Source organism: Carettochelys insculpta, chromosome 2, assembly GCF_033958435.1.
Source record: "Carettochelys insculpta isolate YL-2023 chromosome 2, ASM3395843v1, whole genome shotgun sequence".
NCBI lineage: Eukaryota > Metazoa > Chordata > Testudines > Carettochelyidae > Carettochelys > Carettochelys insculpta.
The window spans coordinates 258,276,711-258,291,732 of record NC_134138.1 but is presented as its reverse complement, the minus strand read 5'-3'; the positions used below and the strand labels follow the sequence as shown (position 1 = coordinate 258,291,732).

The following is a 15,022-nucleotide window of genomic DNA, read 5'->3' as shown; positions in this document are numbered from 1 at the left end:
CATGGCTGAATTAGCAAATGCTTCTGAAAAGACGAAGAGGTCAAAATTTGAATCTGAATACGCTACCCCAAATTTGACTTAGCTCTGCAGGTTAAGCATTGCTAAGCCAGATAAATTAATCCAGAGCCAGATCCTATCCTTAGATTTTCAAGCTGGTTTTGACTGAAGTCAGTGGAATTCCAGCTTTTGGATACGCTGATGGGTAGAATCCAGGCCTTCATATTCTTTTCATGACTCTTGAAAACAATCTAACTTTTAAAATTGACTAGTCATTTTTTGTTCAGATACTATTCCTCTTGATTTTAGGTACCATGATCTGCATTACCCGAGACTTGGAATTAGATTAGGTTTTTGCTTGATTTTTTGGCATTTTCTTTGTCTTCTTTTTATTTTCTATGATACCATAACACAATTTGCTGTAATAATAATAATTTCTAGCTCTTATAGACTATATCTACACGAGAGGCTTTTCCCTACAAAACTGGGCTTTTGTCAGGAAAAACCATGGAGTGTCTACATACAAAATGCACCTTGTCCACAGTTTGTCAGCAAAACCTGGCACATCAGCTGGCAGCGTTATTCCTCTCCCTGTTCAGGTATAATACGTTCCTTGATAGTTTCCTGTGGACAAAACATTTGTGTAGACACTCCAGGGCCCTTTTTGTTAATAGACAGGGCTTCCGGTTCAGCAGGCAGTCCTGTCTGCAGAACTTCCAGTTGGCTGTTCTGTCGAGAGAGGGCTGGGCAGCCTGGCTGCTCTCTGTTGACAGAGTGGATTGCTCTTTTGGTCTGCTATTATGTGAAGACGTGATCTGTCCACAGAAGTTTTCCTGGGAAATCCCTTCTGATAGCGACTTCTGTCGACAGATGCATCTCATGTAGATGTAGCCATACAGTGCTTTTCAGTGGTAGGTCTCAAAGTCGACATTTACACTTCATAGTTATTTTGAAATAAGAGCTGTTATTTCAAAATAACTTAGTGAGCAGCTTCACCACACACATGCTATTTTGAAATAGCGGGCACATTATTTTGAACTCAGTAAACCTCATTGCAGGAGGAATAATGACTATTTTGAAATAAGCTATTTTGAAATAGGTCAAAATAGTGTTATTTCGAAATAAGCCATAATGGCTTCTAATGGCACTATTTTGAAATAGGTGCTCTGTGTCCGGAATGATATTTTGAAATAGCTGGGTGATATTTCGAAATGCATTTTGTGTGTAGCAGCATTATTTCAAAATAAGATATTTCAAAATAACTCTGTAGTGTAAACGTAGCCAAAGTGCTGTATCAGCATGCCCATTTTACAGATGGGGAAGCTGAGATATGGGGAGTTGCAGTGCCTTGTGTAAGGTTTCCCCAGCAGGCCAGAGCAAAGCCAGGAACAGAACCCAGGTTTTCTGAGTGAGTGCCAGTCCAGGATATTTTTCCACCCTCTACAAACTGAGACCAACATTTCTACCCATAGGAATCTTTTTTTTTTCTTTTTCTTTTCCTTTAGGTCAGTAGGCTTAGTATTTCAGACATCATTACAGGTGAGAAACTTTCCATTCCTAGGAGATTAATGTTGAAAAATGAATAAATATGTAAAGCGGGGTTTGGGAGAGGTACCACAATTCAGCCAAGCCAATGATCTATGGACGACATTCCTTATCTATGAATGAGGTAATCCCAACAAAATAAACAACATCATCACCACCATCACCACCACCAAGCTGTTTGCAAAGTGCTTTGGGATCATGAGGTGGCAGACTATTTTTCATACTCACAAGGAATCATTAAGACTGTACAACCCTGAGAAGGAAATGGCCAAACCCAGTCATGGTTGTGATGCTTTGCTACACATGATAATCATGGTGGTGATGATCTATTTGTTTACGTGGAGCTCTTCCAGGTCTTTGCAGGAAATATATTTATTTACTAAGACCTGTGGGGTTTTCTTCCAGCATAGCCACTGAGCTGCAGGTGGCACAGAAGTCCTATCATGCCTTGACCAGCTTTGGCTTCCATCCCCATAACTTCCATCCTGACACATATATACATACTCCCCCCATCATATGTGCTTTCTAGTGAAATATGCTATCCACAAACAAAGAAACAAAGATTTGTCTTAAGAAAAAAGAGGAGGTGGGTTGGGGGAGTAATGGCTCTTACAGTCAGTTGTGATTTCGTAGGGGGAGTTGAGGCGTGCATCTCCGCAGGGTGAAGTGCTCACGTAGAGATGGAACAGAACATTTTCTTTCAGCCTGTAGCCTCCCTCTTTTAACCGCATGAAGACTGATCGCTCCCAGTCCTCTCGCCGTTTGCTACGATCACAAAAGAAGTTCCGTGTCATTTGTTGCATTCCAAATCAGCAACATTTCTGCTCTCTCAGTGGTGGTTTGGTTTCTTTTTGTTTCCTTTGGGAATTTTGTGTGTTTGTTTTGTTAACACTTTTCATAATATTTTGGCTAGTGCCAGCGATAGAAAAATAAAAAGATGCTTTAAAAATGAGGTGCTCAAAAGATCCTGGAACTGTTGATGAGTTTCTTGGCTTACTTAGTTGGATAGAGGGAATCTGGACACACAAGTACAGTACACAAATCTCATTAGTGCTGATGGGACTTATGTGTACATACCAAAGGAGAACAGCTCTCTTAGGTTTAACAGACTATCCCTATTCGCTGCAGCCCCTTAGCATGTGCTTGCATTCCTCTGAAAGTCACTTAAGCACATGCTTAAAGGATTTGCAGGATGAAGTAATATACCAGTGCTCTGAATTTGTGACCAGAAATCCTGCAAAGAAATAACAGATTTCAGACATTCAAAAACCGGCTTCTATTTTCCTCCCCATTCAGCAAGTTCAGGGTTCCTTTTAGAGTGAACGCTAAAGGAACCCTCTCGGTATCTGACCTCTGATACTTGACTGACGGTAAGCTCTTGTCTGTTTTGAAATCTTTTGAAATCACAAGTTACTTGGTGTCATGAAGACAGAACCTAGTGCCCAGGAACCAAAACCACTGATCTCTCCTACTTGAGCTAAAAAACAAATTCTTGTTTGCAACATTGTTGTACAGGTTGCACCTCTGAAAATCGGCATTCTCTGGTCTAGAACCATCTCTCATCTTGCAGGAAGAGGGATGCTCCTGGACCAAAGGCCCAGGGCAGGATGGCACCCAAGCTGGCCTCCTGGCAGCCCCACAGGTCAGGAGGCAGTGTCCTTTGGCTGCCTGCAGGGGGCCAGGGTTAGGGTGCCAGCATCCTCCAGCAGCTCCACACAGAGCCAGGACTGGAGCCGGTGTGCTGGCATGCCATGGCAGCCCTGCACAGAGCTGTCAGTCCCCGGCAGCCCTGCGTGGAGTCATCATTGAGATGCCAGCATCCCCCGGCAGGCCTGCGTGGAACTAGCGTTGGAGAGTGGGCATCCCCTGGCAGCCCGTTGTGGAGCTGGCATCCCCTGGCAGCCTGGCGCAGAGCCAGTGTTGGGGAGCCCACTGCGGCAGGCAAGCAGGGGCGGGCAGGGACAGCGGTATTGACCTTCCACGGTCCATCAAAATCCCTCATCTGAGACCACTGAAATCCCGAGGGTGCCGGACCAGGGAGGTGCAACCTGTAGCTGTGTTGGCCCCAGGATATGACAGATCCAAAAGCAGGTGAGGTGGTATCTTTTATTGGACAAACTTCTGTTTGTGGAAGGTACACGCTTTCAAGCTACAGAGAGTACTTCAGACACCGTGCTTCCTTTCCCAGGCCTAACTAAGAGCTCTGGGTAGCTTCGAAGGTTGCACCCACAGAAGGTGTTCTAATCAGATGTCACCTCACTGACCTGGCCTCTGTAACAAAACTAATTCAGTTAGATAGTAGCAGTAGTGAGCACTTATCTAATATGTGTTTGTGCAGCCAGAAGGGGAGACAGTGCACTTAATTCATCTGTTACCCTAGGAAAGGTTGCAAGGGAAGGCAAATTTCTCTAATTAACGTGGTTTAAAACAATCAAGCTTGGGTGTTAAGGCTGTACTGCTTTGCAACATCCTTTGGGACTTCCCTCTGGATTGTTTGAAGGCACTGCTGATTTCTTTGGCAGTGAAACTGCACACATTTTAGTGCCGAGGATGATGATTTTTAGGGTGAAAATGTGATTAGTGTAGCTGAGAAATGACAAACTTCTCACACTGCAAACACACTTCTGCCCTCAGACACCCCCAGTGAAATCAATGGGGAGTGTGTGTGTGCGTATTTGAGACCAGAACTGGGTCTGCATGTGGAGGGTTTTCCTCCATGGAGAAGCAGTTTTGCCCATCTGATCTGAAATGTGGGCAATCCATGTGTGCAGAGTAGTTCAGCTGCTCCGCCTGTACCAGGTGAAACTGGAAAGCTGGGAATAGGCTCGTTCCTTGCTGGGCCTGCTTGTTTATTCCAGTGTAATCTGTGCACCACGAGAGCTGTTTGGCTGTCAATCTTCCAGGGTTTGATTGTTTTGTCAGTCTTTGATGTTATGATGTGTTTTCTGTCAGTTGAAATTTACAGGCACATTACCCTCCCGGCAGGAAAAGTACGCCATCAGGATTTCCTGAAGAGAGATGACCACATGCAGCCCTCTCATTTGTCTTCCTGCTTGGGTGGAATTTCCCAGCTCCACTTAATTACATGATCACCCTGCTAGAAACCTCTGAAATAATGAAATACCGCTAAGCCCTGCTGCTTGGACTGCAGAGAACTCACTGGAGGCTGCGGAGCAGCGCAGTCTGAATGCCCAATATTATGATGTTAAACTCTATTAGTGGGGGAAAGCACGTGCTACTTAGCAGCACTTGCTCAGTTGGATGGGTCAGTATGTTGGAATAGTCCTTCACTGGTCTGGATTAAGTGAGTTCGAAGTAATCATCACCTGCCCTTTTCTATTCTTTTTCACTGCATAACCATACTCCTTTCATTCCTAGGCCATGTCTACACATGCCCCTCCCTTTCGGAGGGGGCACGTAAATGACACGGATCGTAACTGGTTAATGAGATGCTGATATGAATATTCAGTCCCTCATTAGCATAGTGGTGGCTAGTCACACTTCGAAAGTGCTGTTTTCAAATCGCAAACTGGCTGTGCAGATGCAGGTGCTTTGAAATAAACCCCAGCCTTTGAAATTCCTTTATTCCCAATTTGTTTTTGGAATAGGGGAATTTCGAAGTCCGGGGTTTATTTCAAAGCACCCACATCTACACAGCCAGTTTGCTTTTCAAACGTAGCACTTTCGAAGCGCGACTGATCACTGTTATGCTAACGAGGTGCTGAAGATTTATATCAGTGCCTCATTAACCAGTTGCAAATCATGTCATTTACATGCATCTTCCAAAAGGGAGGAGCATATGTAGACATGCCCTAGAGTATCAACAAGTACTTGTGACTATTGGGAGACGTATAGCTGCTCTAAAAATAGTCAGCAGCGCTGGAGGGTAGCGTAGCCTGAGTCTTGCTCCAGGATTCCACAAGCTTTATTATCCCCATGCTCTTAACCAGCCTGTGGCAGTTGTATTTTGAGGGCTAAGCTTGAACTCTGATCCCTTCCTGAATGGTAGTTGAGCATCGCTAATCCTGAGACAACAAGTTTCTTTGGCTATGTCTAAACTACAGAGATATTTCAAAAGAAGCCCTTCGGAAGATCTCCTCCAAAAGAACTTCTTTCAAAAGACTGCGTCCACACACAAAAAAGCAGCTCAAAAGAGTGATCTCTGTGGAAAGAGAGCGTCCACACAGCCCCTTCTCTTTCAAAAGAACGGGACAGGGATCGAAAAATCAGGTGCCATGAGGACTGCTGTTTTGAAAGAATGGCCCTGTGGAGCAGCTACATGTTTTCTTTCAAAAGAAGCTTTCAAAAGGGGGTGCTCTTCCTGAAACAAGAGTGGCAGAACGCTTTCAAAAGGAGAGCCACATTCTTTCAACTGGCTTTCAAAAGAACATTTTTTGTGTGTAGATGCTCCATGGGATCTTTTGAAAGAGACCCCTTCTTTCAAAAAATCTTTCAAAAGAACTTGCTAGTGTGAACTCTGCCTTTGGGTATGTACACACAGTAGCTTTATTTCAGAATAAGCTATTCCGGAAGAGATCTTCCAAATAGTTTATTTCAAAGTAATGGCACTACACGCAAAATGCATTTCGAAATAGCACTTAGCTGTTTCAAAATATCATGTCTACGCACAGTAGAGCCTATTTTGAAATGCAGCCATTGGATGCACTATGGCTTATATCAAAATAGGCGCTACTCCCTCTCTAAACAGCCCCTATTTCAAAATAGTCATTAATAAAATAACTCTTCTGAAATAGCCACTATTCCTTGTGCGATGAAGTTTACCTATTTTGAAATAAGCCAACTGCTATTTTGAAAATTATTTTGAAATAGTGGTTGTGTTGTGTAGAAGCTAGGGAAGCTATTTCGAGATAACTTTGGTGTGTAGACATATCCTTTTTATTGAGAACTGGGGGCAGAAGAACTTGGGTGGATTCATTGGATACCTGGCATACTTGTGTTTTGACTAGGCTCTGGTTTACCTTTGTGTTCTCAACAGGCTGGGGGGATTCCAGAGCTCAATGTAATGCTCATAAGAATGGGACAATGGGAGCATGGTATACTTACCTCCAAGTGCCATTGGGCCAGATTCCCCATTCTCTAGCCACTTGCAAAGTCATTTAAACTTATGTTATGTGAGTGCAAAGAGGGCATCAAATATTACTAAATCAGAATATGTTTTACACTTACACTGCGTAGGCAAGTCAGTAAAGAATGAAGGCCATTGTATTGGCTCAAGCCACTCAGGATTTGCTATCAGTATTATCAGTGCAGGTAGTGGCTAAAAGGCAGAATTTATTGCTATGTATTTGACTATTTTGCACTCTCTTTCCTTTACATGTGGCAAACTAATTTGGCCATGGAATACTTTTGGGCTTGGAATACATCAATGGAACACATACATGCTGGTTGGGGTGGGGTATGAAGGAGAGGGTTTCATACTGAAAAATTGCTGCACATAATGCTTAAAAGTTGATTTAAAAGAGTTAGTTTTTTTAGATGTCTTTTATTTTACAAAGAACAAAAATAGCAAGAGAAAATCATCTGACTGAACAACTAATGATTAGCAACCCTATAATCAAGTATAAAAATTAAAAATTAAGTACAAACCCAAAACAACATCAATATAACAGCCAAAAGAAGGATAGTTTAGTGTTGTTCTTTTGTACAAAAATAGAATGGATGATTTTGTTAAAAAAAAGACTGTCCTTCCTTGAAGCTTAAAGAACATTTTTATGGAAAAGAAATGCAAAACAAATTAGGCGTTGAAAAATATTTTTAAATTTTGCATTTTTATCAATTTGTTATTTTTACAGAAAACTACGAGAAAATAAAAATAGCATTTGACAGTTTCCATGCACACAATTCATGCTGAAACAATCCAAATCAACTCTGATTATTTCGGCACGAGTCACATAATAACAAGAATCATACTATTATGAATTCATTATAAATATTAGTATACCTACAATCTAAATACTATTCAAATACCTAAGTATATTTGATACACACATAATTCCATATTTATTATTTTAGCAGGAAAAATATAACTAGCATCAAATTTTTTTCACAGAACACCTATTCACATCGTGTGGAACCAGTGTTCCACGGAACACAGTCTGGGAAATGCTGGTACAGTACAGTAGTCCAGTACAATACAATACTCCCTTGAGATACAGGTACTTTACAGTAGTCCCTCAAGATACACAAGGGTTGCGCTCCATGCAACTCTCGCGTACCTTGATTTTTGTATAAGTCGGGCGGGGGGCTTGGGCGGTGGGTTGGGGCCCTGGGATGATGCAGGGGGTTTAAGCCTGAGGTGGGTTAGGGCTGCAGGAGGGACAGGGGGGTGGAGATGAGTCGGGGTTGGAGCCAGGGCATGGGGGTTTGGGCGGGTTGTTGAGCTGTCCATGGGGTTGGAGCTGGGGGGTGGGGGGTGGTGTGCATGGTGTAGGAGCTGAGGCAAGCCGAGATGTGCATGCACAGAGTGGGGTGGTGCTGGGTCCTGGGTCCTGGGCCCCATGCACGGGTTGGAGCTGGAGTCCCCAGTGCGATGGGTGGGGAGCATGAGCTGGGGCCATGGAGGAGTTGAGCCTGGCCTGCTGCAGGCAACTAGGGGGGCTAAAGCCTTTCTCCTTACCTTACCAGAGTGGCGCCACTGTCTGCTTGACAGGGTGCCACACTGTGAAGGGGGTTTTAGCCCATCTAGTTATCTAGCTGCTCAAAGTGGAAGGCAGCTAGGCTAGCTAAAAGCCTTCCCCCTACCTTTCCAGAGCAGTGCCTAGTGTCTCTCTGCAAAGGCAGGAGGAAGGGGCTGTTAGCCTGCCTAGCTGCCCACCTGTGGGAAGCTAGGAAAGCTGACAACTTAGCAGCTTCATGTTGTGTAAAACTCATGTTAAAGCAAGTTTTGCGCACCATGAATACAGGTAAAATGAGGGTTTACTGTATTTGGGATGCAAAAGAAGGTTTGCATGTTAATAGAACTGTGAATAGCAAAATAGCAGAATTTGGGAATTTTGACACACAATGGTTCCTAAGTGTTATGGCCCTGATACAAAAAATCTGTTCAACTTTTAACACATGCTTAAGCCTGCCTTTATTTAGCAGGACACTTAAGCAAGTGCTTATAGCTAACTTCCAAGGCACTGAAGCATATGCTTAAACTCAAGCACATCTTGTGTGCTCTGCTGAATCAGGTTGTTTCTCTCTGAAAACATTAGAGGAGTTACTTTGGGCAAACAATGTTTTTAAAATGCAGGTAAGGGAAGTCTGTAGACCTATTATGGCGCTATAAATGTGTGTGGTCTCCCACAGGTACCTTAATAGCAAGCTTAACAAGTCTGTTGAGTCCTCTGGGACGAAAACAAGGAATGAGTTAAATTTATGGCCAAGTGACTGGTTTTATTGCAGCTAATTTTGTTTGATTGGATAAAAATACTATGTGTTATCTCGTATGTGTTAAAGTGACATTTGGATAGAGGTTGCAATATGATTGGATGAAAATGCTTTAACTCCCAGTGGAGCTTATCTCTCTGGGAACTGCAAAGCCTCTTTAATAGCAAGATCACAGTGCCATACCAATGTTTTCAATACGCTGCTAAAGTTTTATTCAGTGCTTTTTGTGGTAAAAAAAGAAGAGCCAGTACTCAGCTGGCTCCCCGCCCTCCACCCTCAGCCAATCCCCCAGCTGGGGCTGCTGAGGTGCCAGTATTCAATACTGGCAAGTACTGGCATCAGAAAAGCACAGATTTTATTAAGGGTGACCTGTAAAAAATGAAAATATAGAGTTTGATTCTCCTTTTACTGCTCAGTGTACATCAGAAGTGATTCCACGGAAGTAAATTTAGTTCACTGGTATACACATTTTTGTAACCTTTCTTCATTCTTTAAGACTTATAAAGTAAATCCCCAAAATTTTTTAATTGCTTTTTAATTTTTACTTTGGAAAAATCTGGCCTTGTCAGAGAGATCTGGAGACTGTCACAAATCAAATGAAATATATCTGAGCACCTAAAACGTTCATACTGTTAAAAATCTTCTACCATCTTTTTAATTCAAACTTCTGACAAACTTTGAGAGAAAAGTTCTGCTTAATGAAACATTCCATATTCCTTTCTCTTCACTTGAGAAATGAGAAAGTTCACAGTCCAGGCCTCTAGTCATTCACAAACACCTCAGCAACTATAAACCACCCCCAAAAACCCCAGAGAGGGAACAGGCATTTCTGATGTTAAAAACAAGAAGAATTAAAATATGTGTTTGTCATTTAAATAATTTTTATAATTTTGTAGTTGTATCATATACAGAAAACAGCATAGTGTGTCCTTGCTCACTTATCTATTCCTCTTCTGTTCCTAATGTTGCTTCTTACAACATTCATTCTACAGGATGAAGTTTAATAAGGACAAATGCAAAGTGCTCCACTTAGGAAGGAACAATCAGTGTCACACATACAGAATGTGAAAGGACTGCCTAGGAATGAGTACAGCAGAAAGGGATCTAGGGGTTATAGTGGACCACAAGTTAAATATGAGTCAACAGTGTGATGCTGTTGCAAAAAAAGCAAACATGATTTTAGGATGCATTAACAGGTATGTTGTGAACAAAACACGAGAAGTCATTCTCCCGCTCTACTCTGCACTGGTTAGGCCTCAGCTGGAGTATTGTGTCCAGTTCTGGGCACTGCAGTTCAGGAAGGATGTGGAGAAATTGGAGAGGGAGCAACGAGAATGATCAAAGGTCTAGAGAACATGACCTATGAAGGAAGGCTGAGATAATTGGGCTTGTTTAGTCTGGAAAAGAGAAGATTGAGGGGGGACATGATAGCAGTCTTCAGGTATCTAAAAGGGTGTCATAAGGCAGAGGGAGGGAACTTGTTCTTCCTTGCCTCTGAGGATAGAACAAGAGGCAATGGACTTAAATTGCAGCAGGGGAGGTTCAGGTTGGACATTTGGAAAAAGTTCCTAACTGTCAGGGTGATCAAACACTGGAACGAATTGCCAAGGGAGGTGGTAGAATCTCCATCACTGGAGATATTTAAGAAGAGGTTAGATAGATGGCTTTCAGGGTTGGTCTAGAAAGTGCTTGGTCCTGCCGTGGGGTAGGGGGCTGGACTCAATGACCTCTCGAGGTCCCTTCCAGTCCTACTATTCTATGATTCTATGATTCTTCATGCATCGCCTGCTGCTGCTTTTTTTGATGCCCTTTGACAATCTATTAGACAAAAGTCTGAATCTGCAAAGCACTTAAGCATCTGTTTGAGTCCTATTAAGTCAATTGAGTTATGCCAATATACTTTTACAGGTTGAACCTCTCTAGTCTGGCACCCTCAGGACCTGACCAGAGCCAGATGAGAGAATTTGCTGGACCACGAGAGGTCAATATTGTCTAGCATCATCATCAACATTTCCAAAGCTTACTGGGCTCTTAGAACACATTTAGGGATAAATTACAGCTAAACAACAGCATGGAACACGGGGAGCCAGCACCGATGGCTGTAAATAAGCTTTATGGGACCACAGGAACCTTGGCCACACCCATGATAAGTGGTCATCAGGCTAACTAAAATCATGCTGGATTATGGATGTTTTCAGATAAGAGAGTGCTTGACTAGAGAGATTCAACCTGTACTAATGATTGGGCCCCAGTGGTAAGAAAACAGTAAATTGAGAAACTAGGTCAGGTGGTGGACAGAAATATGGAAATTGTTACAAAAAACCCACTTAGCATTTCACTTGAACATCCAATTTCTTATTTGTGACAAAGCTCCTTATGATAGATCGGCATTTCCCTAGTAGAGCAGTGAACATTTAGCATAACGCCTCTGTAATAAGGTTATATATATTCATATAATTATCACATATAAAAGGGTTATTTAACTTCTAGGTGGCTAGCAAGGGAGCAGAATCTGACTACAACATTTTCAGCTCTGTGCTTCTGAAGGTGTTGGTGTCTCATCATTTTTGTTGAGATTTTTGTGTGTGTGGTCAGGGGAACAGAAGTTTTGGTTCTTTCTCAAACAGAAAGATTTACAAAAGTCACCAGAAGCAGAGTTTCTGTTACACTTGGAATTTTCTTTCACAAGAATGTCACATCAATTGTTTTATGAAAGTGGATCAGTATACTAGCTTAAAAGACACTGTAACAGCTTTCAATACAAAGCTGTACTGGGGATGCTAACTGCTGAAACCACAATAATCAAATGTAATCTTGAAATGGAAATAGTATAAAGTGAAGGAGAGACAATGCTACTTGTGATTTAACTCCTGAAGTGTCTTGTCTGTCTTCCCTATGCTGTTAGACTATCCACATCTATTTAACAGCTTCTCCTCATAGCTAGAAGTGCAGATTTACTAACATTGTTCTGACTATTCTGGTTGTCCTCATTAGGGGACAGGTGCTCTCCCACCTGGGTGAGAACACACAGTCCCATCTCAGCAATGATTGCAACTTCAGGGCCCAATCCAAAGCCCTTTGAAGTCAATGGGAGTTTTTCCATTTTCTATAGTAGGTTTTGGATAAGGCCCTGTGAAGACAAACAATCGAGGGTATAAACTTACAAGTGAGGATTGTTTTTTTTGTTATTGTTTCTTCAGATCTTTGATAAAAATATATCCTACCCACCCACAGCTCCAGCTTCTTAGTTGTTAGTTTCTTGTAAGCGTCTTGTGAGGTAAAGCTGTGAAAAATCATGGGGCTATACAGGCCCACCGATGGGTGTTGTTCCCAAGCCCAAGGTTTCCACATTGGGGGTGGCTGGAGCTCCAGGCCCCCTTGAAGTGCCACAGTCCACTGTGCCGCTGCTTCATGTGGCTGTGTGTGTGTGTAGCTACGTCTACACGTGAAGCCTACATCGAAGTAGCCTATTTCGATGTGGAGACATCGAAATAGGCTATTTCGATGAATAACATCTCCACGTCCTCCAGGGCTGGCAACGTCAATGTTCAACATCGACGTTGCGCAGCACCACATCAAAATAGGCCCTGCGAGGGAACGTCTACATGCCAAAGTAGCACACATCGAAATAAGGGTGCCAGGAACAGCTGCAGACAGGGTCACAGGGAGGACTCAACAGCAAGCCGCTCCCTTAAAGGGCCCCTCCCAGACACACTTGCACTAAACAGCACAAGATCCACAGAGCTGACAACTGGTTGCAGACCCTGTGCATGCAGCACAGACCCCCAGCTGCAGCAGCAGCAGCCAAAAGCCCTGGGCTAAGGGCTGCTGCACACAGTGACCATAGATCCCCGCAGGGGCTGGAGAGAGAGCGTCTCTCAACCCCTCAGCTGATGGCTGCCATGGAGGACCCCACAATTTCGATGTTGCGGGATGTGCAACGACTACACATTCCCTACTTCGACGTTGAACGTCGAAGTAGGGCGCTATTCCCATCCCCTCATGGGGTTAGCGACTTCGACGTCTCACTGCCTAACGTTGATGTTAACATCGAAATAGTGCCCAACACGTGTAGCCGTGACGGGCGCTATTTCGAAGTTAGTGCCGCTACTTCGAAGTAGCGTGCACGTGTAGACACGGCTTGTGTGTGTGTGGAGTGGGGGGTGGGCGGGAACTAAGGGCTGACTACCCTTGGCCCCACGTCTCCCACCTTTAGCCCTGCTCCTTCTGGGCCTGTGGAGCTGGGCCCCCCTCCCACTTTGCCCCAGGGTCCACAGTGGCTGTTGGTCCCACTGGGGCCATAATTCCAGTGTCAGCCCACTAGGTGCTACCATAATGCAAAAGAGTCTGTCGTGAGCAGGGATCTGGAAAAAGTAGGATCTCATGGATCAGTGCAGAAAGGGTGGTCCAGGCACCCAGGGCTGTGCAGAAGAGAGAGAGAGGTATGCTGTCAAGGCTGAGGCTGGTGTTGTTGTGGTAGCAGCCTGGGGAAATTGTTCAGAGACAAGAATAGATAACTAGTGACTATACCAGTGATAATAATATAAAAGAACAGCTCGGTGGGCCCAGCTGAAGACATCAGCACCAAAGAGGCACTCATTTCTGAGTCATTTCCAGTAACTTTGCCTGACGTGTTTAACAAAATAAAGAAGGAACAATAACATCTAGTTCTTTCACACAAATCTGCAATATTGTTACCAGGTCAGTGGTTCTCTAGCAAGCCAATGAATTTGCTAATGATCAGTGTCATCGAAATGTGTGTGTGTATGAGTGAGAAAGATGTAAATCACTTTCCTGAGGTAACTCTGCTTCAGCAGGGAAGGAAAATGCTCGTAATAAGAATCTCTGGCCAGCAAAGGTTATTATTAGAACCATGGTTAAAGAATTTGCAGAAAATCATCAGGCTTCATAAAACTTGACTTTATGATTCATGTCTAATGGCTGCTGAACGAAAATCAGCTGGAATGAAAGAGCTCATAACCCCAAACAATAGACTATCTAACTCTGCTTTCCTTGATAGAGTATATTGGCCACTCATCAGCCAAAGACTCATAAACAATGATATATAGTCAGGCATCTAGAGGACAGATCTGTTCCACAGAAGACCATATAATATTTCCCAAGCATCAACAAAATTTAGTTTACCTTAGGTGTAGCTCCAGCTGAGAATAAAGGAAATGAACAAATGCTCTCCTTGCCAGAATTTCTGCATGGCAGTCGTTGACCACACGCCCTCGATCGTTAATGTATTCGCCGTTTATACATTTGGTACCCGATGACAGCACAATAACCTGAGCTTGCCTGATGTCCAAGCCTGCAGAAAGGAAAACAAAGGAGTTGTAACTTGTCTGAGGGCTAGCAAGACATCGTAATTTTTAAAATTCTTGCTGCCCCCATTCTGATGTGGCAGTTCAGACAGCCCTAATGGGATGCTGATGAGAATGATTACATGGCCTACAGCACCCTCACATCTCTGTGCTATTAGAATAACACAGGCTCTATTTCAGTCTGCGCAGCTAATTCCTGGATAAAAGCTTGCCACAAAGTTTACTTGTTAAATCAATAACTACATCATAGAACAGCACATGCTGTAAGTAGGTAATAAAGATCTCCTGGAGTGCTGATAAATGGCCTGGGTTTTATAAGCCACTGGACATTTTCTGATGGGAACACACTCTCTATAATATTCTCTTTCATCACTATTGTACTGAAAGTGCTAAATAAAATACAAGTAACATTTCTGAAGTTTCTCTTTTTTAAAAATCTCGGAGAACAAAAAGATTCTAGTTTCTATCTGGTTTCTTTCCCAACCCCCATATGGATCTCTACATCAGTGCTTCCTATATAGACCCATAAGGTTCTGAAATGTTGTCTCTGCTCAGACTCAGGGTTTGTCTACACAGAAGCCTTATTTCAGAATAATTAATTCCAGAAGAGCTATTCTGGAATAGCTTATTTTGAAAGAAGGTTGCTACACACAAAATTTATTTCAAAATAGAGGGTCTACCCACAACTGAGCCTACTTCAAAACAGAACCATTGGACGCACTATGGCTTATTTTGAAATAGGTGATATTCCCTGTCTGCAC

At 43.1% G+C, this 15,022-nt stretch overlaps 1 protein-coding gene across 1 annotated transcript in view; it reads right to left on the bottom strand.

Moving 5' to 3' along the window:
- Positions 1–15,022, bottom strand: part of ADARB2 (adenosine deaminase RNA specific B2 (inactive)) — a 471,396-nt gene that overhangs the window by 69,611 nt on the left and 386,763 nt on the right. Inside the window, exons 5-6 of the mRNA XM_074985018.1 lie at positions 14,080–14,248; positions 2,156–2,307 (exon numbers count right to left, since the gene is read on the bottom strand). Of these exons, the coding sequence (XP_074841119.1) occupies positions 2,156–2,307; positions 14,080–14,248 (321 nt within the window). The remainder of the gene's footprint in view (positions 1–2,155; positions 2,308–14,079; positions 14,249–15,022) is intronic.